The sequence below is a fragment of the Camellia sinensis genome, chromosome 8 (assembly GCF_055761805.1).
Source record: "Camellia sinensis isolate YWXY chromosome 8, ASM5576180v1, whole genome shotgun sequence".
Classification (NCBI taxonomy): Eukaryota; Viridiplantae; Streptophyta; class Magnoliopsida; order Ericales; family Theaceae; genus Camellia; species Camellia sinensis.
Window position 1 is genome coordinate 192181115 of NC_138968.1, and position 23923 is coordinate 192205037.

The window sequence follows — 23923 nt, forward strand, 5'->3', positions numbered from 1 at the left end:
AGAAAAACATTAAAAAAAAAAAACAAAAACAAAAACAAAAACAAAAACAAAACAAAACAAAACAAAAAAAGTGGGGACAGAAGGGTTGAGTGGTGTGTGTGCAATGACTATGAGAGAAAGGTATAATTGTAACTTTAAGTGTGTGGATTGAAAAAATTAATTAATAATCAAATTAATAAGTGTGTACTGAGAGAAGATATGTACTGAGATAAATAAGTGTGTAGAAATAGAATTTTCCTACATTTTCGGTTTTGATATTTTTTTGAGTAATTTTTTTTCCTTCTCATTTCCTTGATTTAGTTTGTGACAAGTCAGTGTAGCTGCCATTTATGACTTGTATGATATTAACAGCGACAAAAAATTATCATAGCTTAATTGATGTATAGAAAAATTGGTTTCCACTGGGCATGTGTCATGTGTTGCATATTGTCTGCAAATTTTCATTAAAGAACCTTAGACATAATGGGCGTTTCGGGTTGGTTTTTTTGATTTTTTTAATTAATATGTTTGAAAAGTTGCTAAAAAAGAAAGATTTTTTTGTGAGTGAAAAAAGATGATGTGATATTTGGTTTTTTTTTAGCTCATGACAAAGACTTGGTGGCTTTTTTAGCCTATTGCCAAACAATTGGGACCGATGCCTTAGCATCATCAAAACTAGTGAGTCATCACCAAAGTATGAGTCATTGGTTTTGAATCTCTTTCCTACTTTTTGAACCATGAACATGAACTCAAGCTCTCTCCTTGACAGTCTATTAGACTTAATGTGATTGCAAAATTTACAGTATCATTGGAAAATATAGAAACTAGCATCTAACATATCGTCGAATGGGAATCAAGTGAAGATCATTTTTTTTTTTTACAGTCAAACCAAGCACCTCAGTCATGTCTAGCTCTTCTCGCTTCATTCCACCAGGGAGTTTCCAATCGAAATGGTACAACAATTGCGCGAGTGGAAGGTCAATATTAGGAATAGCAAATGCTATGCCTGGACATATCTTTCTTCCAGCTCCGAACGGTATATATTCGAAACATGTCCCCTTGAAATCAAGTGTGTTGTTTAAAAATCTCTCTGGTTCAAATTTCTCTGCTTCATTCCAATATCTTGGATCTCTACCAATTGCCCATGCATTAACGATGATTTTGGTCTTGACAGGTATTTTGTATCCATTAATCGTGCATTGCTCGTTGGATTCTCTTGGAAGTAATAGAGGAGCAGGAGGATGTAGCCTCAATGTTTCTTTAATTACTGAGTTTAAGTATTTCAATTCATGAATGCAAGTTTCATCAACATTTTTTTCCCCATCAAAGACATGCCTTACCTCGGCTTGTTCCCTTTTCATCACTTTTGGGTTTTTTAGCATTTCTGACATTGCCCACTCTACAACTCCTGATGATGTCTCGCTTCCAGCACTGAAAATATCCTGAAATGGGGTTGATGGTATTCATAATAGGTTCCTATTACTGTCAATAATTCTTAAAGTAGTTATCCATCTTCATGCCTATAAATCTTTTGAAGCTCTGGATAGCGATGTGAATGAAAGACAAATGAATCAACACATCGAACATCATTAATGTTGATCTCAAATCTTTTACAAATGTCCCGAAATAGAATGCATGCAACATCTAGCTGTATTGAAATGAGATGTGCAATCAAAAACTTTAATTGAAAATTATTGAAATTTTTATATTTTTGAAACTTATTAAAGGAGATCTATCAAACAAAATTTATATTCAATATCAAATTTTATAAATAAAAAAAAAAGTTAAATTTTAGTGTAGAAACAGTAGAATTTATCCGTTTTAGAATTGTCAATGCATAAGTTTAGAAATTTTGTAAGTAAAAAAAATAAAAAAGAGAGAGTAATTTCTTATTGCATAAACTAAAATTTTTCTCAACAAGTGTATTCTAAAATTATAAATTTTATCAAAAATATATTGCATCATCTGAACAGTTCTATTCAAGTTGGTAGAATTGCTAAGCAAGTACAACAATGACAAATCAAACTGAGAATCTTGTTTGAGAAATTAAAAAAAAAAAGATGAATTGAAATATCAACAATAAAAATCATGAGATCTAACACTCTTGATGTTGCCAGAGTTGCTGTGCATGTTTAAAAAAATAAGGACGATAAAAAAAAGTTTTAAAAAATAAGTAAATAAATAAAAATAAACTACCGAGAATAAAAATCAGCAAGATCTCATGGGCTTTCTAGAAACAAAAATGCTTTAGAGCACTAGAGCAAGCACTAATGACGGGGGGCCTATTGTGCCCACTGTTGCTGACTTGCCTTTTTCTCTTTCTTTCTCTCTCTATTGGCTCCTTCCTTCTCTTCCCCCCTCTCTCTATTTGATGACGATGGACTCTCTCTCCGCCGATCGACAATCGATCTCTCTATTCGCGATTCTCTCTGTCTTCGAGTTGATTCGAACCCCCAACTGTCTCCAACCGAGATCAGCGCCGACACATCAAAATTGAGAGAGAGAGAGAGCTCTATGAAAAAGAGGTACACAGAGAGAGAGACCTATGAAGGTATAAAAGCAACACCAAAAACTTCCAAAGCAGCACCAAAAGGTATCAATCAAAATTTCTAAATGAAAAAAGACCTATGAACCAACTTACAAACACATTTACATGATTTCAAGAGAAACCCACATCAAATCCAATAGATAAAAAGTGTGAGAAACACATTTCAAACAAAACACATGAGACAAAACAACATTTGTCAACAACCCAAGTGAAGAAAGGTCCCAAAGAAAGAACACCATGAAACCCCCATAAAAGAAATAGAGGCATTAATGACATGAAAGCAATAATATACCAATTCCTTGCCAAGCTCAATAGCAGCATCTTGGTAGCTACTTTTCTTCCCCTGGCTACTCCCACAGAGGACACAAACCCTTTTGAACTTGGATTGCTTCATTTCACTCTCTCTGTCCATTCTTCTCTCTCTCTCTCTCTCTATATATATATATATATATTTGTCTCTATCTTCTGCACATTTTGTTGGTTAGAAGAAATTACAATTGGCTTACAAAAAGAAAGAATATGCCTCTCTCTCTCTATTCTGTATATTGCTCTTGGTACAAATTTGGAAATGTTTTTAGAGGGAGAGAAGAAGACGGTGAAAGAGGTGTGGTTTTACATCTGTCTCTTCTTTTTTTTTTCTAGTGCGTGAAACGCACACACTGTAATATGAAAGTGTGGTTTTACATCCCTTGTTAGCTGCCACGTAAGTAGAGCTGCGTTTAAAGCTCGTCCATTAGTGGTCTGAATCGCAACTGTTCTAGAAAAAGTCAAGTAATTAACCAACCCATGAGACTTGTCCCGATTAGCCCTTGCAAACGCAAAAAAATACTCTTGCAACGACGGATCTAGTCTCGACCGTGGAGGCCACTACAAGAAAACCTGGCTAATAACACGGAGGTTTTTGCGACGGGGTGACTGCCGTCGCAAAAAAGGGTTTTTTGCGATGGTATATAGTTGCCGTCGCCAAAAAAGGATTTTGCGACGGCGTGTATCTACCGTCGAGAAAACATGGACTTTTGCGACGGGCGTATTTCGTCGCTAAAGATTGTAAAAAGAAATTTGCAGAAACATTGGCGACGCACGGTATACCGTCGCAAAAAACGTATTATTAGCGACGGTAAGATGTTACTATCGCAAATGGTGGACCATCTGTGACGGCAAAAGCCCGTCGCAAAAAACTATGGGTAAAACGACGTTGTTTCATTTGGGAATTATGCTCATTTACGACGGTTAAAATATACCGTCGCAAATAAATAAATATTTGGTATACCGTTTTTTGTATCCCATTTCGCGGTCAAAGTCCTTAATTCCTCAAATCTCCAAAATCCCTAAAATTGAAATCCCTCAAATCGAAATTGGTTCCTATATTGCTCAAATCGAAACTTGAATTCGAGGACCCTAAAACCATTCCCTTACTTAGGCCATTTTTGCCTCAATTGTATCTATTATTGCCTCAATCATTCCTAAATTGCTCAAACTGAAATCCCTAAAATCTCCAAAATCCCAATCCATTGATCCAACTAGTAGAACCAAAATCCCCGAAATCCTCAAATCAAAATCATTCAAAATCAAAATAGTGGTGACCGACGAGGGTGAACGACGGCCTTCGCCGGAGTGACGAGCAGCAGCGACTGTGAGCGACTGTGAACGGCCATTCATAAAGGTCAGTGTATTCCTTCTCATTCCATCTCCTGTGAATTTCTTAAACATGAAAAAGAGAGTGCAGGTATCATTGTATGATTTAAGAACAATTTTGTTCTTAAATTGTGATTGATGTGTTCATGCTTGTAATTCAAAATATGCTTTCTGAACATATCAGGTTGTATAGTCAAACCCGTCCTCCATTTTAAAAAAAGAAGAAGAATTGGCTGCGAAGATTCTTTCTCCTGTTGGTCTCTTTCTGATAGTTTCTCTGTAGATGCAATTCATATTATTGTGTTGCTGCTGTTTGAGTTATCATACTTGCATTATAACAGTTTTGTGCTTTAATGGAGTTGTCATTCAAATTGTCTAATTTTAGCATCATTATTTTTAGTGTCAAATTAGTATAAATTTTGACATTTCTATTAACAGTTAGATGTATTTTATAAAAATTGAAGAGGGGTTACAAATATGAGGTGATGGTTGTGCTGGAAAAATGATATAAATATTGGAGCAAAATTATCAATTTTTAACATTTTTGTACTGTAAAATATTAATATTAATAGTCCTCATCATCAATTGATAGAGGGGAGTGTCTGCCAAAGTTTGGTATTTCATCAAAATTTGTGTAGAGAGAGACAGAGAGAATGGAACAGTATTTTGGTTTTGCTTGAAGAGATTCTCATCTTAATCTGACTTTTTCCCACATGAAAAAAGAAAAAGAAAAAAATAAATAAAAGGTATCGGTTGCTTGTGAGAGCTAGGCTTGGAATGACATTGATTGGGTTGGGGGGGATGCCTTTGATTGGCCATATGGGAAAAATGATGAAAGTGAAAGTGAAAGTGAAAGGCCACACACATTGACACAGGCTGGTATCTTTGTAATTTTTTTCAATCATGGTTAGTTAGATTTATTATACATCCCTCTTTTTGAAGTCCCTATATATATATATAGTTTTAAAGGTCAAAGTTTAGCACAATTATGTCTAAAAGATGTGCCAAACTCTCATAATAAAAATTAGTTTGGTGAATTTATTATTATTATTGGTCCAGATCTTCTTTTTAATATTTCCAAATTGAATTAATAACTAGTAGTTTATTTTTAATTAAGTGGTATGCTTTTGGCCTTTAGTTTGCTTCCTCTGTTGTAAATGGTATCACATCATATATATATTTGAATAAAAATTATGCCAGGGAATAGAGGAGGCGTGCACAATTGAGCCATTTCATTTGGTTCCTTCTTCTCTGCACTACTCTCTCTCTTTCTCTCTCTCCCTCTCTCTCTATGCTTGCATTGCCTCCCAAGTTAGGGAGCTCTTCAAAAAAGCCATACATTACATACATTTTATTACAATGTTATAACATATATCACAAATAATTTATAACATTTATAATGTATCACTCATAACACACTTGACACAATTACAATAATATGTTACTTTCACTTTAAAAATGTGTACTATGAATTTTTATTTATAAATCATTTTCATATTTGAAAAGAGGAAATGTTGAACGGTGCGGATTAGATAGAATCTATCTTGTCGTTTCGGTGGTAGTATCCAAACATGTCGCAAAAGGACTTAGATATTTTTTACTAAATGTTTGGTCCGTGAGTGAGTGAGGGTCTAATGGCAACCAAACTGTAAAATATGGAATCTCCTTTGATATCATTTTTTTGGACAATGCTCATATTTTTCATGTTAGTAAAATATTTCTCTTTGCTAGTAAAGACAATATTTTTCATTTTAACTTTCTTCTTTAAAAATGGGTAGCAGCGGCAGTGGTGGAGTGCTTATGGTAGTGTGAGAGGAAGAAAAAGGGGAGAGAGAAGTGTCAGAATGAGAGGAAGTGCCAGTCATATTTGTTTCTACCTTATGCTTCTCCACTGTGTGCTTTACAGTTTGCACTAGTGAGCCATGCCTGTGCATTGCTGCCATATATGCCACTACCCCCCCCCCCCCTCACCTCCTTCCTCACTGCCTTCACCACTGCCATATTAGAGGCTCGTTTAGGCCAAAGATGAGCCCCAAATTTTCAGCTTATGAGGTTTTTAGTGTACGTCGGAACTAGCTTACAATCAGGAAATGTCTATTTTGCTTCTAATGCGAGTAGTGGTTGAGTAACCACATTTTTGGAACATTATTGTTATCAACTTTGTTTACTTTCTTTGAACAGGTGGATGTTCTGAATGATTGACTATTATCTCCAACCTTGACAAGTCATTTTGAATGTATCTTTTTTTGGTCTTTCTTTTTCATATGCCACTGCTGGTGAATGATATAAGCACAATAAATTTAGTGATTGATCTAAGACTTATCTCTCTTGCCTTGTTATCATATTTATTTGATGAAACTTGACTCGGTCCTGATTTAGATTAAATCTCTGTTGCGTTGTGGTATTTGATGAGAATTAACATAAAAAATTTCGTAGTCTGTTATTCGTCCTAAAGACACTTGTGTGCCTTGTAATTATATTATGTCTTGTAATTTACAGCAAAAGTTCAATTAATATGTGATATTATGTCTTGTAATTATACTTTTACCCTTACATTTCATTATGACTTACATTTGTTGTACTTATATTTTTTTCTAGGGCATATTTGTTTTGCATGTGGGATGTATATCCAAGTGACTGACATTTAAATATATTTATATATATTATTGAGAAGATTACAAAAGAAGTGAAGTATGCATTTGAGGGAAGTACAGATGATGGATAAGAGTTGGATTGATTTGCCAAATAGGATGTCGAGCGAATACATTAATGGGATTGATGAATTCCTTGTGTTTGCCTACATCAATAGGGTTGAAGGTTCGATGATCAGTTGTCCGTGTAGGAAGTGTGAGAATCGATACCATCTTGTACGAGAGGGTGTACGGGAGCATCTGATTTTGAATGGTTTTTTTAAAAAATACAAACATTGGATTAATCATGGGGAATCTTACGTATCTCTGCATGGTAATCAAGAGAATGAAACATTAGCTAATTTAGACATTGGGGATGATATGATTGGAATGATACAAGGGGCTATGGGAAATCCACATGCTGGTACAAGTGTTGAGTTGATCCCCATGCATCTGAACTCCAGCTCGGTCCAAATGCAGAGACTGCAAAGTATTTCAAACTTCTTCAAGATGCACAAAGTGAATTGTATCCGGGTTGTCAGAAGTTCACATCTTTGTCATTCATTGTTCGACTTCTACATTTGAAGGTGCTTAATCAGTGGACAAACAAGTCTGTTGACATGTTGCTTGAGTTATTGAATGAGGCATTCCCATTGGGTGTGAAACTCCCGGACTCATATTACAAAGCTCAAAAGGTCACAACAGATTTGGGCTTCACGTATGAGACGTGGGATGCATGTCCCAACAGTTACATGTTGTTTCGAAACGAGGATGCCAATCTTGATAAATGTGTCATATGCAACAGTTCAAGATAGAAATCAAATGGTGATGGTGGTTCAAATGGTCCTCACAACGGTGGCAAACAAATAGTTGCAAAACAAATGAGGTATTTTCCTTTAAAGCCAAGGTTGCAGAGGTTGTTTATGTCATCCAAGACGGCTAAGTTAATGAGATGGCATGCAGAGGAATGAACTAATGACGGTGTCTTTAGGCATCCTGCAGACTCCCTTGCATGGAAAGATTTTGATCGTCGGAATATTGACTTTAGTAATGATTGCCGAAGTGTAAGGCTTGGCTTAGCATCTGATGGTTTTAACTCATTCAGGACGATGAATATAGTTCATAGCACTTGGCCTGTTGTACTCATTCCATACAACTTGCCGCCATGGATGTGCATGAAACAACCATTTCTAATTTTATATGTGCTTATTGACGGCCCGAAAGGACCTGGTGACAAGATTGATGTGTATATGCAACCGTTGATTGAGGAATTGAAAGAACTATGGAATGACTATGTCTCCACATTTGATGCATCAACAAATCAAATGTTTCAAATGCATGCAGCTTTACTGTGGACAATTAGTGATTTTCCTGCATATGCAAACTTGTCAGGATGGAGCACTAAAGGTGAATATGCATGTCCTTGTTGCAATAAGGAAACTACATCGTGTTGGTTGAAGCATAGTAGGAAACAATCATACTTGGGTCATTGCAGATTTTTACCTACAGTGGTGATGATAATATGGGTCGTGTTGTTGGTGAAATCACAAGCTTTTATCTTGATAACACTTCTTGGGCACAAACTCATCGGTATGTCTTATTCAATACATCCGCGGTTCAGCCATTCATAAAGTAAGTTATGTCACTCACTCAATATTTTATTATGTTTCATTGAATTTTGAACCAAATTTTGTTTTTTGATAAAATTTCAATCTACACAGCGAACACCTTGAAGAACTTAAGGTCAAAATGCCTCGTGTTGACGATCACCAGCTTCGGCGTGAACATTTTGAAACTTTTCACATTTGGTTCAAGGAACATGTATGTATTTAAATCTACAGATTCTATTTACCTAAGTCAAACTACATTTTAAATTTTACAATTTTTATTTTTTAAAATAGGTTCAAATTTTGCGAAGGACTAGTGATGTCACATTTTCTGAAGAGATTACTGTATTGGCAAATGGTCCTCATAACCTGGCAAGGAGGTTCAACGGGTATATAATGAATGGGTTTCGGTATCAAGTAAAGGCCATGGATGACCGCCGAGCCACACAAAATTGTGGTGTAGCTTTGAAGGCAGATACCATAAGTTATGCTAGTCGGAAAGACAAGAATCCTCGTGTGGGGTCTGTGTACTATTATGGACAATTGGCAGATATTGTTGAGATTCGATATTCCAATGAAAAGAAGCATGTGTTGTTTAAGTGTGATTGGATTGACAACATTCACGGGAAGATACAAGATGTCTTCAATTTCACGTTAGTCAACTTCAATCATTTGTTGTACCGAGATGATCGAATTACCAATGAACCTTTCATCTTGGCATCTCAAGCAGAGCAAGTTTGGTATGTTGCAAACCCATTACAACCAGACTGGCAAGTGGCGGTGAAGATGTCTCAAAGAGGTTTATTTGATATGAGTTCAACTGATCCACAAATCGAGCCATATATGAGCCAACAATGGGAAGAGAATATAATGCTTCGTGATAAAGAAGTTGGTTGGGTGAGGGAAGCCGCAGAAGGGGAAACAGTTGATGTTCAAATAGGTTGATATTTAATCAACATCAGTAATTCAATTAAGGCTAAGGTTGTAGTTAATCATCAGTTTCTTAATTTACTTTGTCTTTGTAATTGTATTAGTTCAATTAATGTCATATTATAGTTAATGACAAACCATTTTCTATGTTTCTAATGTCAATTAATATTATATTGCTTACAGATTATTATAGGAAGGAAGAGGAAGCTTGATCATCCTCGGCGCATGATGTCCGATGTGGTACATAAGAGGACATCAGCGGCACCACCATCAGAGGAAGCATCACATCGACCACCATCAGAAGGGCCATTAGTGCCACCACTATCTAACCAGCCACCGCAGCGACCACTATTAGTGGCACCACCATTACAGGAGGCATCACAGCAAGCACCATTAGTGCCACCGCGTCAACCACCATTAGTGCCACCACATCGACCACCATTAGTGCCACCACAGCAGCTATCATCTACTCAGTCTCCACGCCTACCATTGGTGCCTCCACCATCAGTGGCACCACCATTAGAGGAGGCATCACAGCGAGCACCATCAGAGGGGCCATTAGTGCCACCGCATCGACCCTTATCAGTGGCACCGCAGCAGCTATCATCTCGGCTAGAGTCATCGGCTTATGAGCCATCCGCAGGTATATAAATTTGCTTTGATTTGTATGAAAATTATTTAAATATATATTTATTTGTTCTCATTACATATAATTTGTTTATTTTCATTGTATTTTTCAGACCCTTCGACTTCTTCACAGCCTCCCTCAAGTATAAGAAATTGATTTGTATTGACATTATTTAAATTTGCATTTGTTTATTATCATTGCATATTGTTTATTCTTATTGTATCTCGCAGGTCATGTTAGTTCTTCATCAACCTCGAGTAGGCGTGGTAGAGGATGTGCCAAGGGCATTAGGGAGTGGGGTACTGGTACAAAGTTGGACATACAATTTGATGAAAATTATTGTCCAATAGGGCCTAACGTGTCTAAGTTAACTACTCAACTTGGCATTATTGTGCAAAATTGTAACATTGTTCCTCTTACTTTTCTTGACTAGAACACTGTGCCTGATGACATTCTTGATGCTATCTGGAAGGATGTGAAGGTAAAAGTATATTTTTGTCCAAAAATTTAAATTCCAAAATTGTGTTATTATTATTTAAACTTTGAAATTGTGTTTTGTAGGACAATTTGAATATATGTCCAGAGGAGTACAAGCCAATCTGCATGAAAAACTGTAACAGCATATGGAAGGATCACAAGAATAAGATTAAGTGTAAGTATTTCAAGCCTAGAAGCGAAGATCCTAATTTGAAGGATGATGTTCCTTTGCACATTGTGCCAAGCCAGTGGGAAGAACTTGTGGAGTATTGGCGTACTTCCGATGCTGAGGTATACAAATAAGTTATATGTATGATATGTAAACATACAAATCATATTTATATACTTACATTTGTTGAACATGTAATAGAAAATTGCAACTAGGAACGCTAAAAATCGACGAGCTCACGGCATAGCTCATACCACAGGGAGTACTACTTTCGCTCAGATACGGCATGAGGTTTATATTTTACTGTTTTATTTTTGTATATAAATAAACATTGTATATTTGCAAATTATTTGGATTCTAATTTTCATATTTCTAAAAAAATGTAGATGACCAATAAGGGGGAGTCTACTGATAAGATGAATGTTTGGCTTATGACACGTAGAGCAGACGACCCAGAGGTTATCCAGACCTTGGTAGTTTCCAAACACCTTTGATTGTATTTAAATTTTATTTTTTATTTTTTGTGTGTCAACCTTCTTAATTTGGCATATACTTGTATGTCTTATTTAATAGAGGATGAGTTTAATGGCTAACTCTCTATGCTACCTGAGGATTGTCGGACTTTAGAGGCTAGGAATGCCATTTTCCATGAGTTGATAGGTCATGACAATCATGGATATTGTCACACATACGGGAGAAATGTGCCTCGGAGAACAGTGTATAAAGATGGTGCTGGGCCATCACAGTCAGCACCCCACCCATCGACTATTGTTCAGATCACCCAGCAAGTTCATGCGGAGCTAAGGGATGAGTTGAGAGAGGAGCTACGAGCAAAGTTCTCGACACATTTACAGCAGCTGAGAGCTGAGATGATGGCCTTTGTGTCACAGGGGCAAGTGTGGATCCCAACAGACAGGTTTGATATAAATTAAATTGTTTGATAGTTAAATTTTCACACAACATTATGTATAAAATTCGAATATGATTAACACATTATGCATTGACTATCATAGGCTCCTGATGCATCGAGTGGCCACCGGGCATTTAGGGAATCTGCAGAAGACGAGAATCCATATACACCACCACCAGAAGATCAGGTATAAAATGTATCTTTACATTCTAAGCTAAAATGTATATTTCAATTCTTTGCATTGTAAGCTAAGAGACTTGTGGGAGAAGACGGGACTCAAATCGGGTTCCCGATTTGGGAGTTAGAGCCCTAATTCGGTCTAGGCAAACTAGTTCGTTAAGAAACTTGAATTCGAGGTGTTGACGCCCCAAAATCACCAAACTGGGTCGGATTGGCACGAAACTTGGCACACACGACCGCCTAGGCACGAGAGACTTGTAGGAGAAGACAGGACTCAAATTGGGTTCCCAGTTTGGGAGTTAGAGCCCTAATTCGGTCTAGGCAAACTAGTTCCTTAAGAAACTTGAATTCGAGGTGTTGACGCCCCAAAATCACCAAACGGGGTCGGATTGGCACAACATTTGGCACACACGACCGCCTAGGCATGAGGGACTTGTGGGAGAAGACGGGACTCCAATCGGGTTCCCGATTTGGGAGTTAGAGCCCTAATTCGGTCTAGGCAAACTAGTTCCTTAAGAAACTTGAATTCGAGGTGTTGACGCCCCAAAATCACCAAACGGGGTCGGATTGGCACGAAACTTGGCAGACATGACCGCCTAGGCATGAGAGACTTGTGGGAGAAGACGGGACTCCAATCGGGTTCCCGGTTTGGGAGTTAGATCCCTAATTCGGTCTAGGCAAACTAGTTCTTTACGAAACTTGAATTCAAGGTGTTGACGCCCAAAAATCACCGAAATGGGTCGGTTTGGCACGAAACTTGGCACATACAACCGCCTAGGCACGAGGGACTTGTGGGAGAAGACGGGACTCCAATCGGGTTCCCGGTTTGGGAGTTAGAGCCCTAATTCGGTCTAGGCAAGCTAGTTCCTTAAGAAACTTGAATTCGAGGTGTTGACGCCCCAAAATCACCAAAAGGGGTCGGTTTAGCACGAAACTTGGCACACACGACCACCTAGGCACAAGAGACTTGTGGGAGAAGACGAGACTCCAATGGGGTTCTCGATTTGGGAGTTAGAGCCCTAATTCGGTCTAGGCAAACTAGTTCCTTAAGAAACTTGAATTTGAGGTGTTGACGCCCCAAAATCACCAAACGGGGTCGGATTGGCACAAAACTTGGCACACACGACTGCCTAGGCACAAGGGACTTATGGGAGAAGACGGGACTCCAATCGGGTTCCCGGTTTGGGAGTTAGAGCCCTAATTCGGTCTAGGCAAACTAGTTCTTTAAGAAACTTGAATTCAAGGTGTTGACGCCCCAAAATCACCAAACGGGGTCGGATTGGCACGAAACTTGGCACACACGCCTAGGAACGAGAGACTTGTGGGAGAAGACGAGACTCCAATCGGGTTCCCGGTTTGGAAGTTAAAGCCCTAATTCGGTCTAGGCAAACTAGTTCCTTAAGAAACTTGAATTCGAAGTGTTGACGCCCCAAAATCACTAAACGGGGTCGGATTGGCACAAAACTTGGCACACACGACTGCCTAGGCACAAGGGACTTGTGGGAGAAGACGGGACTCCAATCGGGTTCCCGGTTTGGGAGTTAGAGCCCTAATTCGGTCTAGGCAAACTAGTTCCTTAAGAAACTTGAATTCGAGGTGTTGACGCCCCAAAATCACCAAACGGGGTCGGATTAGCACGAAACTTGGCACACACGACTGCCTAGGCACGAGAGACTTGTGGGAGAAGACGGGACTCCAATCGGGTTCCCGATTTGGGAGTTAAAGCCCTAATTCGGTCTAGGCAAACTAGTTCCTTAAAAAACTTGAATTCGAGGTGTTGACGCCCCAAAATCACCAAACGGGGTCGGATTGGCACGAAACTTGGCACACACGACCGCCTACGCACGAGAGACTTGTGGGAGAAGACGGGACTCCAATCGGGTTCCTGCTTTGGGAGTTACGGTCGGATTTCTATCTAGCCAAAATTATTTACATAACTATCTTTGTAATTATATAGTAGTTAATTTTTTATGTTTTTTTGTAATTAAAATATTAACACATAATTATATTGTCATTAATTATTTTTATTTTTTATTTTCAGATATTTCCTGAGTAGCAGTTTGCTTATTGTGGAATGCAGGCGTGTGAAGTTTGTGACAAACTTTTTTTTTTTGTAACCCGCGGAAGAATCATGACGAATATATTTATTTTTGATTTACGTTATTTAGATTTGTGAACATTATGTATGTATTATGCAGCATTATGTGATGGGATAATTTTGATGATGTGTTGTTATGAATGGAAGAATACTTTAATTATGGATGAATTTTTATTTATATACAGGAATTTTTATATTATTATATAATTATCGATTTTTTTTTAGTTATTTTCATTTAATACAGGTAATTTTCATATTTTTAATAATTGTGTTGCAGTTTTTTTTTTTTTTTTTTTCATTTGAGACGGTATTATATTGTCTCAAAAAAGGTTTTTTGCGACGGTAACATAGCCGTCGCTAAAGATATTTGCATTATTATTAAATTGAAACAACAGGACTTTTAGCGACGGCATTGTTAACTGTCGCCAATACTATTTTTAGCGATGGTATGTTTACCGTGGCAAATAACCTTTTTCAGCGACGGCATTTTTTCGGTCTCAAATAAAACTTTTGGCGACGGTATTTTTACCTTCGTAAATAACCTTTTTAGCGACGACAACACAGTTCTGTCTCAAAAAATTCAAAATCCTATACATTAATAGCGACAGTATTTTACCGTCACTAAAAGACACTTTTGCCGTCGCTTATATTTTGCGACGGGGTCATACCGTCGCTAAAGGCCTTTAGCAACCCCCTTTGTTGTGACCCCTCTATTATCGTCGCTAAAACCCAGCTGCCGTTGCAAAAAAACTTTTGAGACGGGGTTTTGGATATTTGCGAGGGCTATTGCTTTTATTTTGATAATTCAATAATTAATCTTTTTATTATATGTAAATTATTTATAAAAAACCAAATTGAGTCAATAATTATAATTATATGATTTTGTCACCCTTATAGTATAAAAAAAATATGCAAATATAATTTTAAAAAAAAATATATTGTTTTATTTTTGAAATAATTTAAACTATGTACTTATAATTATTATATTTTATTGATTTATTTCTTGAATCATCTACGGATTTTTAAAACCAACATAGCAGATCATTGGTGTACGTGGTACACCCATTTGTGCGAACTGAACCATCTAAGGACTAGATCAAAGTTATCTTTATGGGTGAGGCCCCAATGCTCACTCGAGCCTTCTTGCTCCCCAGCCCAAGCACGGTACCACAACTGGGCTCAGCCACCTTTGAAATTGGGCAACCCAACTCTGCTATAAATTTGAACTCTCACGGTCCACCTCATCTTTCTGGGTCTACTACTCTCACTCCCCCTGATTCAAGTGCTGGTGGGCTTCCATTACGGAAAAGGATGCGAGAAGTTGACTCGGGCTATGAACTATTATATGACTCAGAGGCTTTGGCTGTGATAGATGAGTTACGTGATATAGGAGAGGGTTGTGCTGCCGAGTTGGCCATGCATCGGAATGGGATTGTTTCTGATTCACAATGCTATCCTCACAGGTTGGGTTATTTTTTACGCAATCAGTTCAGCAGATTGAAGCGAGCTCGGCCTGTTCTGCCGACTCCAGTGCATGGCCATGCACCTCCGTGGGCAGTCCGAGATATGTCCACCAGGTTTTCATCTCTCCGTCGGCGTCGGAAGCTACGATCTAGACAGCGAAAACTCCTAGCAGCTACGGGCCCATCAAGCTCACGTCGAGGGCAGCGTTCTCGACAGAGTACAAGATCTCCAGCTCCCAATGTTCTATCTGCTTCAACCCGATTGCTGTCGGAATCGGGCTATGATACTGGAGCCAGCTCCTCGGACAGCCACGGGTCTTGTTATGTGAGTCTCCAGTCCAGAGTCCATCCGGACTTCGATAGCGTACAACAACAAACACACCGTTTTATGGCCTTAGATTTGGATCGAACTCGGGTCTCTAATCAGTGGGTTTTGCAGGAGGTTGTCCCACAACAACCTCCTTGTTCGCCATGAAACTTTTCAGTTGGAACTGCAGGGGCCTCGGTCATCCCCTGACAGTTCAAGCAGCTCGCAATTTGACCCAGCGGTACAAGCCAGATATTTGTTTTTTGATGGAAACCAAGCGCTCGGTTCAACAAGTTAATCAAATTGGGTATTCTTTGGGTTTCAAATATAATTGTGGAGTGGATAGCTCGGGCAGATCCGGGGGTTTATGGGTTGGGTGGCGGGATGGTTCTCTAGTTGACATATGCAAGCGGGATCCAAATTTTATTTTGTTACAAGTTCTTGACTCAGTGCATGGGAAATGGTTTATTATTTTCATGTATGGCTCGCCTTTGGTTCTTAATAGGGGCCATGTGTGGAGTCTCATAGAAGCTCGTATTCATCACCTCCAAGAGCCTTTTGTTATTATGGGGGACCTCAATCAAGTCCGTGGGTGGTCAGAAAAAATCAGCTCTCATCGCCGCAATATTCCCGGAGCTTCGGTCTTTAATGACTTAATCTTTCACAATCGTTTAGTCGATCTCCCCTCTCAAGGGGTGTGGTATACTTGGTGCAATAACCGACGGCAATCCGATAGGGTTTATGAGCGTCTCGATCGGATTTTGGCTTCCTCCAGTTGGGTAACAAAATTCACTTCCTTCTCGTTGGTGACTTTGCCTATTCAAAGATCCGACCATAGTCCGTTGCTTCTTGACTCTAATCGAATGGAACTCCGTGGAAAAAAATGGGACAGATTTGAGGCCGTGTGGTTGACAGATCCTACAACTCAGGAAATTTTACACAAAGTTTGGAAGCTGCCCATTCATGGTGCCGACTCATGTCTTCGTCATCAAACTATCCTTTTTCAACATCTCAAAAACTGGAATGCGTCGTCTTTTCGAAGTATGAAAGGTCAAATTGAAGGCATCCAAGCTCGCTTACAGCAAGTTCAAGGATCGATACAATCTTCGGGCTCTTATTCCTCTGAGATGGATTTGCGTCTTCAACTGGATTTGTTGTTACAAAAGCAGGAATTATATTGGGCTCAACGGTCTAAACAACAATGGCTGCATTTGGGAGACCGCAATACAAAATTTTTTCATCAAATGGCCTCCTGGAGGCGGAGTCGAAACCGTATCTCGTGTATTCAGGATAAAGATGGGATTGTGCTGACTCATCCGCAGGACATTCAACGGGCTTTTGTGGAGCATTTTCAGCAACTCTTTTCCCCTTTACCGAACTCCAACAACTTGCACATGGACTCTCTGGACTCAGGTTCTTTTCCTTCCCACTTCAATTTAATTGGTGTCATGAATAGTCATTTATCTCTCGACAACTCCACCTTTCTGGACAAACCTTTTTCTATGGAGGAAATTAGATCTGCTGTATTTCAAATGGGGAAATTTAAGGCCCCGGGGCCGGATGGTTATATAGCGGGATTCTATCAAACATATTGGGCGACTGTGAGACAATCGGTTTCTGATGTGGTGTTGGGGTTTCTTAATTCAGGCAACCTATTTACTCCAATCAACCAAACCTTCATTTGCCTTATTCCTAAGACGAAGAGTCCTCTTACGGTGAATGATTATCGGCCCATTAGTCTGTGCAATGTGATGTATAAAATCAGTGCTAAAGTTCTTGCTAATCGCCTTAGCTTGGTGCTTCCGGACTTAATTTCAGACAATCAATGTGCTTTTTTGAAGGGTCGCCTTATTTCGGATAATGTCTTGCTGGCCCATGAAGTTCTTGACTATATCAAAAAATCTAAGCGGGGGCGCTTATCTTGTTTTGGGTTAAAGTTGGATATGAATAAAGCTTATGACCGCGTTAGTTGGGATTTTCTGCAGGCCGTCATGGCCAAATTGGGATTCTCACCTAAATGGATACAATTAATTTCCCAATGCGTCTCTACTGTCCAATTTGCCGTTCTCATTAATGGAGTTCCTTCATCATTTTTTCTACCCAAGGCGGGGTTACGTCAAGGCGATCCCCTTTCACCATATTTATTCTTGTTAGTCATGCAAGTATTGTCGGAAGGCTTTGCTCATTAGGCGTCTCTTAATGTTTGTCGAGGAATTGCCATTAGCCGGAAATCCCCCCCCCCCATTTCTCACTTGCTCTTCGCTGATGATTGTTTTATTTTTCAACACTATAACCCAGTGGATATCTGGTGCCTTCACTGGTTTTTAAATGCCTTCTGCTGCTTTTCTGGGCTTCGCATAAATTTTCATAAATCGGAACTTTTCGTAAGTTCAAATTTTTTACCTTCAGCCCAGGACTGGCTCGTCTCTCTTTTTGGTGTTAAAGTTGTACCAAAACCCGGGATCTATTTGGGCGCTTACTTGGGGTTCTTGGGGCGTTCTAAGTCTGAGATCTTTAATTCTCTTTTGAGCAGAGTCCAATCCAAGCTTCAAGGTTGGAAATGTGAATTTTTGAATTTTGCAGGTAAGGGAATTTTGGTAAAACGCGTGCTTCACTCCATTCCTGTGTATCTCATGTCTGTTTTTCGCATGCCCGACTGTTTCCAACATAAGCTTACAGCAATAATCTGCCAGTTTCTTTGGGCTTCACCCAAGGGTCCGGGTTTACCATGGAAAAAATGGACATCTTTATGCCTTCCAAAAATTTGGGGTGGTCTCGGATTTCGAAACCTTACTTGCTTCAATCAAGCTTTACTAGCAAAGCAAGCATGGCGGCTCTTGTCCTCACCCAATTTACTGTTTTCAAAAGTTCTACTCGGCAAATATTGTCAACGAAGTTCTTTCCTTGCGGCTCAGCCTTCTTCATCATCATCTTGGGGATGGCGGAGTATATTATGGGGACGTACACTGTTATTGTCGGGCCTTCAATGGGTCGTGGGTAATGGTCGGAGTATCAATCCCTTTGAAGATCAATGGCTTCCGATTGTCTCCAATCCTTTGAAGATCAATCCCTTTGAAGATCATTGGGGATGGCGGAGTATATTATGGGGACGTACACTGTTATTGTCGGGCCTTCAATGGGTCGTGGGTAATGGTCGGAGTATCAATCCCTTTGAAGATCAATGGCTTCCGATTGTCTCCAATCCTTGTAGAGGAAGAGGGTTGACTGATCTTTGTCCTGCAATGCGGGTAGAACATTTCATTGATCCCTCATCTTTTTCTTGGAGAATGGATTTGTTAAATGTGTTTTTTCCTGCCCATGTTATCCCTTACATCTTATCCATTCACATTCCACACGAGGCGCTTGAGGATAAACTTGTTTGGAGCCCTTTGAAACACGGCCAATATTCGGTTAAATCAGGTTACAAGCAGGCCATAATGCGACAATTCCTGGACCATTGTAGGCCTGATCCGGATTGGTCACTCTGGAAAAACTTATGGCAGTTAAAGATCCCTCCCAAATGGACCTTGTTTTTGTGGAAATGTCTACACAATATACTCCCGGTTAAGCACGAACTCAAGAAACGAGGGCTCAATGTTGATCCTCTCTACTCCCGTTGCGCCGAATCTGAGGAAACTATTGAACATCTATTTTTTGACTGTCCCTTTTCTCATCGGGTTTGGCGTGGGTCTGTATTGGGATTAGATTTTGGAGTGGGAATCCCTTTATCCTTCTCTTCCTGGTTCAAGAATTGGGTGGAACAAATTACAAATGTTGAGATTTTAGTTCATTCCATTGCCTTATTATGGGCCATCTGGTTGCAACGTAATTCGGTTGAATTTCGATTTGAAGTTGTGTCCATTGCGCATACATTAGCCACAGCTCGGGAATTGCTATTCACCTTTCTGTCACCATACCCTTATGTTCCTCATAATATGTCATCTGCTACTTCTGCTGCTCTAAGGCCCACTGATACACAAATTGTTCTGCATAATGCTGCCTTTTCTCTTGCAGATTTTCCGCAACAACGGATTATTGTCGATGGGTCTTGGATCTCGGTTACGGACAGAACTGGGTTGGCTTGGGTTTGGCTAGATGCCGATAACCACATTGTCAAGCATGAAGCCATTTTGGGGCCTCCTATGATCTCTCCTCAACAAACAGAGGCTGCTTCGGTTCTCCATGCAATGCGTTGGGCATCCCAGCAAGGTATACAGTGCCTCCTCTTGCAAACCGATTGCCTGGTTTTGGTGCAACTTCTGCATACCTTCAAGCAACATAGTGATTGGCAGCTTCACCCTCTTTTGAGTGATATTTTGTTATGCTCAAAAAATTTTGTATATGTTGTCCTAGAAAAAGTAGACAGAGCCGAGGTACACTCTGCTCACTCTCTTGCAACTTCTGTAAGAAATGCTGCTGATAATTAATGCAATTTCTATGCTGCTTTAGTCCTCAAAAAAAAAAGTTATCTTTATTTTATTTTTTTTATTTTGGGTTCATGAACAGAACAATAATTTTTCCTCAAATTTCAAAAGGAACAAGACTCCCTCCATTTCAAAAATTAGACTTGAGATTGCAATTCAAGAGGTTAAGAGTTTGCCTAGTATTTATTTCGTTAATTCAAATTATTCAATTGTTAGTATTATTTATTAAAAAAAATTAAATTAAATATAAATAAAAATTCATATATTTGATTCACACCCACTCACTTGTAAATATATATATATATATATTATTTCTCATTTCATCACTTCTAATTACATCTTTAACGAGGTGACAAATAATAATAATAATTAATCAACTTTTTTCTCTTTTGGAAATTATTTGCCTCCTCATTAGAGGTTTAATTGAGAATAGTGAAATGAGAGATACAACAAAACCCTAAAAAAAAATTAAAAAATAAACCGTTTATTTCAAAGAATTATATGTGGCACACAGACTACTGTATTTATAAACAAATGATATATAAATTTATTTTTTTCAATTTAATAATGTATTAAAAAAATTAATTAATAATTAAATATACCCTAATTAAGATTTAAAAAGTGAGTCTAAAGACTGATAAAATAAGAAACTAACCAAGATGACAGCTTTGATGTTGTCGTCTGTCAATGGAAACTCAAGATCTCCACCCTTCTGAACTCTCAGAAGAACATCAACCAAATCCTCCGCTTCGCCTCTCCCACTCTCTCTCTCCATCTTCCTCTGTCTGTGCTCGTTAACAATGTTTTCAAGTATCTGATCAACTCTCTTATGCAATTTCTCAAGCTTTCTTCTCATTCCACTCATCACCTGAAGCAATTTAACAGATGGGTACATATCAGCAACACTGAACCCACCAAATAACTTTAAAGCTTCATCCATAACCTCAATGAATTCTTCCTGGTCTCTGCTTTTCTTCCCAAAAGCAGCTCTAGCAGTAACCCCGGAGGTATGCGAGAAAATTCTCTTGCTCAGATTGATTGCCGACCCTGTGTTCAACGAAATGTCTCTGATAAAATTCATCGCCTCCTCTTCCCTAATTCCCCGGAACGTTTCGACACGCTTTGAGCTCAGAGCCTCTGTTATGCAAATCTTTCGGAGTTGTCTCCAGTAATCACCATATGGGGCAAAGCATATGTTTGCAGATGAGGTAAGGTCTTTGAGCGAAGATGAGGGTCATGGGTTTTCATAACCTGTTCGGCTGTTTCTGGGGAGGAGACAACGATGGTGGAGACTTCGCCGAGGCGGAGGTGCATCAAGGGTCCATGTTTTTGGGCCAAATTTGTCAAGGTTTGGTGGGTTAGTGATGAGCTAATAAGCTGGTGCATGTTTCCTATGAGAGGTAGTTGCCATGCCCTGGAGGGAGCTTTGAAGTTGAGCGATTGGGTTTGGTTGTGTTGATCAAGATTTTGAGTACCATGAAAATGAAGAGCAGGAAGGCCGAGAGGAGAGATAGTGATGATAACTGAGGCTCCATTATCAGAGGAATGTGAGGTTAGCGTCTTACTAGGAAACATGCATTTTATACTCAGAAAAACAGTGGCGTAGTCTGTAATTTTATTTAGTTGAGTCAGTCAATAAGGTATCATCATTATTAGGGCATCCAATAGCCAAAATTATTTGTTAAAGTGTGTTATATGACAAAGAGTGATAAAAGTAGGGCCCAAAAATATTTGTTAAGATGTGTTAAGAGTTTGTTAATTTTAGAGAGTGAGTGGTAGTGCAATGGATGTGTTAAGGGGTGTGTGTTAAATATATATATATATATATATATATGTATATAATAAATAAAATAAATAAATAATTTAGTTTAATCAAAAATTTCAAGCCCAAAATTAAATTTCAAGTCAAAAAAAAAAATCCCAACATGTTCAAAAAAAAAAAAAATATTCCGTTGACCGGCCGGTCAACCCGTAACACAAAAAAAATGCTTCTCTACGCTAGCTAAAACGCTAGCCGCAATTAACAAATAATTTAGCAACTGATGCTAACAAAACCCACTAACACACTACTTAACACTTTCATTGTGGCATCCAAATGTTACTGTAGCTACCTAAAATTTGGCACACTAACAACACTGCTAACGCGTCTATTGTGGATGCTCTTAGATTTTTAGTTTTACGAAATCTGTCATGGTAATATTATAATATATTTCCATTAACATCAACACAAATAATTCAAATTTATCAAACTACGTGTAAAAACAAACACATAAAAACATAGTATTATATAGGCAAAAATAGACTGAGGTGTACACGCCAAGCAATATCTTAAGCAGGCTCAATGAAAGCCAAGATTAGCCCATGACAGCGCACAATGTTGCCTACTAGCGCTCTACAATATGCCGCATCACCTGGCCAGTAGCACTCACGCCCACACCCACGCCCACGCCCACGCCCACGGCCAAGGCCAAGGTCAAGGCCAAGGCTTAGGACAAGCTAATCAAAATTGTACTTAGCTAAGTCTATATATAAAAAGAATTGGGATGTTTAAGGCTGTGTTTGGAAGGGTTTTGAAACTTTAGTTTCACCCTTTGATTTGCCTATAATATTTGTTAACAGTTTTTAAAAATTAATTTGACACTCATTTTTGAAAACTCTATCCAAGGCGGAAAAATTTAGACTAACCGGTCGTCCTTCCGGACGTCTAGCCGGTTGACCGGAACAGTGCATTTTTTTTTTTTTTACAATTGGCGCCTGTTATTTTTTATATTTTAAATAAAAAAATTCTGAAATTTTTTAAAATTTTTTATGAGTGTTGAATAGAATTTTGAGTTGTCTGTTTGGGTATGAGTTGTAAGTTTTTGTATCAAATATCACATGTCACATCAAAAATTCTCCACTCAATTTAAAACTCTTTTCAAAACTTATTCACCAAACAAATTTTCTATACTGAAATTATAACTCCAAAACTCACAAACTCAAAATACAACTCCTATTCTCAAATCATATTTAGAAAACTCTGCCAAATGCTATCTAGGTTTCTTTAGGGTCAAATTGTCCAAAAAAAATCAATAGAAACATGAAGTGGAAACAAAATTAAGAGGCACGTGACTTAACCACTGGACTTATTTTGTAACTCTCTCAACAACCTTGTATAATTTTACTTTGGTAATTTTTATTTCTTCAAATTTTAGTGACACCACTCACATAAATGTAGCCTCACGCTTGGAACTACTCAATACACCCAGAATGATCAAATTTGGAAATTTTAATATTTATCTGAATCTTTTTTCTCTGTGCCTTGTTTTTTTCTAGATTTAGTTTGTCACCAGATATCAGTGTAGCCGCCATTCATGACCTGTATGATATGAACAACTACAAAAAGTTTCTCATAGCTGTTAATTGATGTGTAGAAAATTTGTCTCCTCTACTGAGCATGTGTTGCATATTATGAAAAATTCTACGTGTGCACAGAAAGTTTCGCACATAGAATACATAAATGTGAGACAATATTGACAATTATTGATGTAGTGAACATTTTATCTCATATTTATGTTCCATCATGTGAATTTTTTCTATGTGAGTAGCACAACTGATATATTTATCTCCTGCTTTTCTCCAAAATACTCAGGATATGACTAATTTGATTCTGTAATGCTAATATATATATATATATATATATGTGAGAGGGTACTTTGTGTAGACAAATTAGGCCGAGCTAGGTTGGAGTGGCAGTCAAAGATGTTTATAGGACCTATCTACGAGACCGAGCTACAAGACCTAGCTACGAAACCATGTTATTGGACCTAGCTACGCGGCCTAGCTATGAGACCTAGCCACGGGACCTAGCTACAGGACTTAGCTACTTCCTAGAGGCGGTCAACGCTATGGCCGAGCTACCAAGCAAGGTAGTCAAACGGAGAGAAGAGCCGAAGTGA

At 38.5% G+C, this 23923-nt stretch overlaps 2 protein-coding genes and 1 pseudogene across 2 annotated transcripts; 1 reads left to right on the forward strand and 2 right to left on the reverse strand.

Moving 5' to 3' along the window:
* Positions 1–803: 803 nt before the first annotated feature.
* LOC114318965 (cytochrome P450 71D10-like) lies at positions 804–2939 on the reverse strand. The gene is made up of 2 exons (XM_082885901.1): positions 2820–2939; positions 804–1421 (listed from the first exon to the last, which is right to left on the reverse strand). Exons 1-2 carry the CDS (start codon positions 2937–2939, stop codon positions 804–806), a joined length of 738 nt encoding a protein of 245 aa, XP_082742027.1.
* Positions 2940–15725: 12786 nt separating this feature from the next.
* LOC145798373 (uncharacterized) lies at positions 15726–19988 on the forward strand. Its single transcript, XM_082885902.1, has 2 exons — positions 15726–17710; positions 18095–19988. Exons 1-2 carry the CDS (start codon positions 15726–15728, stop codon positions 19986–19988), a joined length of 3879 nt encoding a protein of 1292 aa, XP_082742028.1.
* A 520-nt stretch (positions 19989–20508) lies between these two features.
* LOC114318967 (ibogamine 10-hydroxylase pseudogene) lies at positions 20509–21520 on the reverse strand (annotated as a pseudogene).
* Between the last annotated feature and the right edge of the window lie 2403 nt (positions 21521–23923).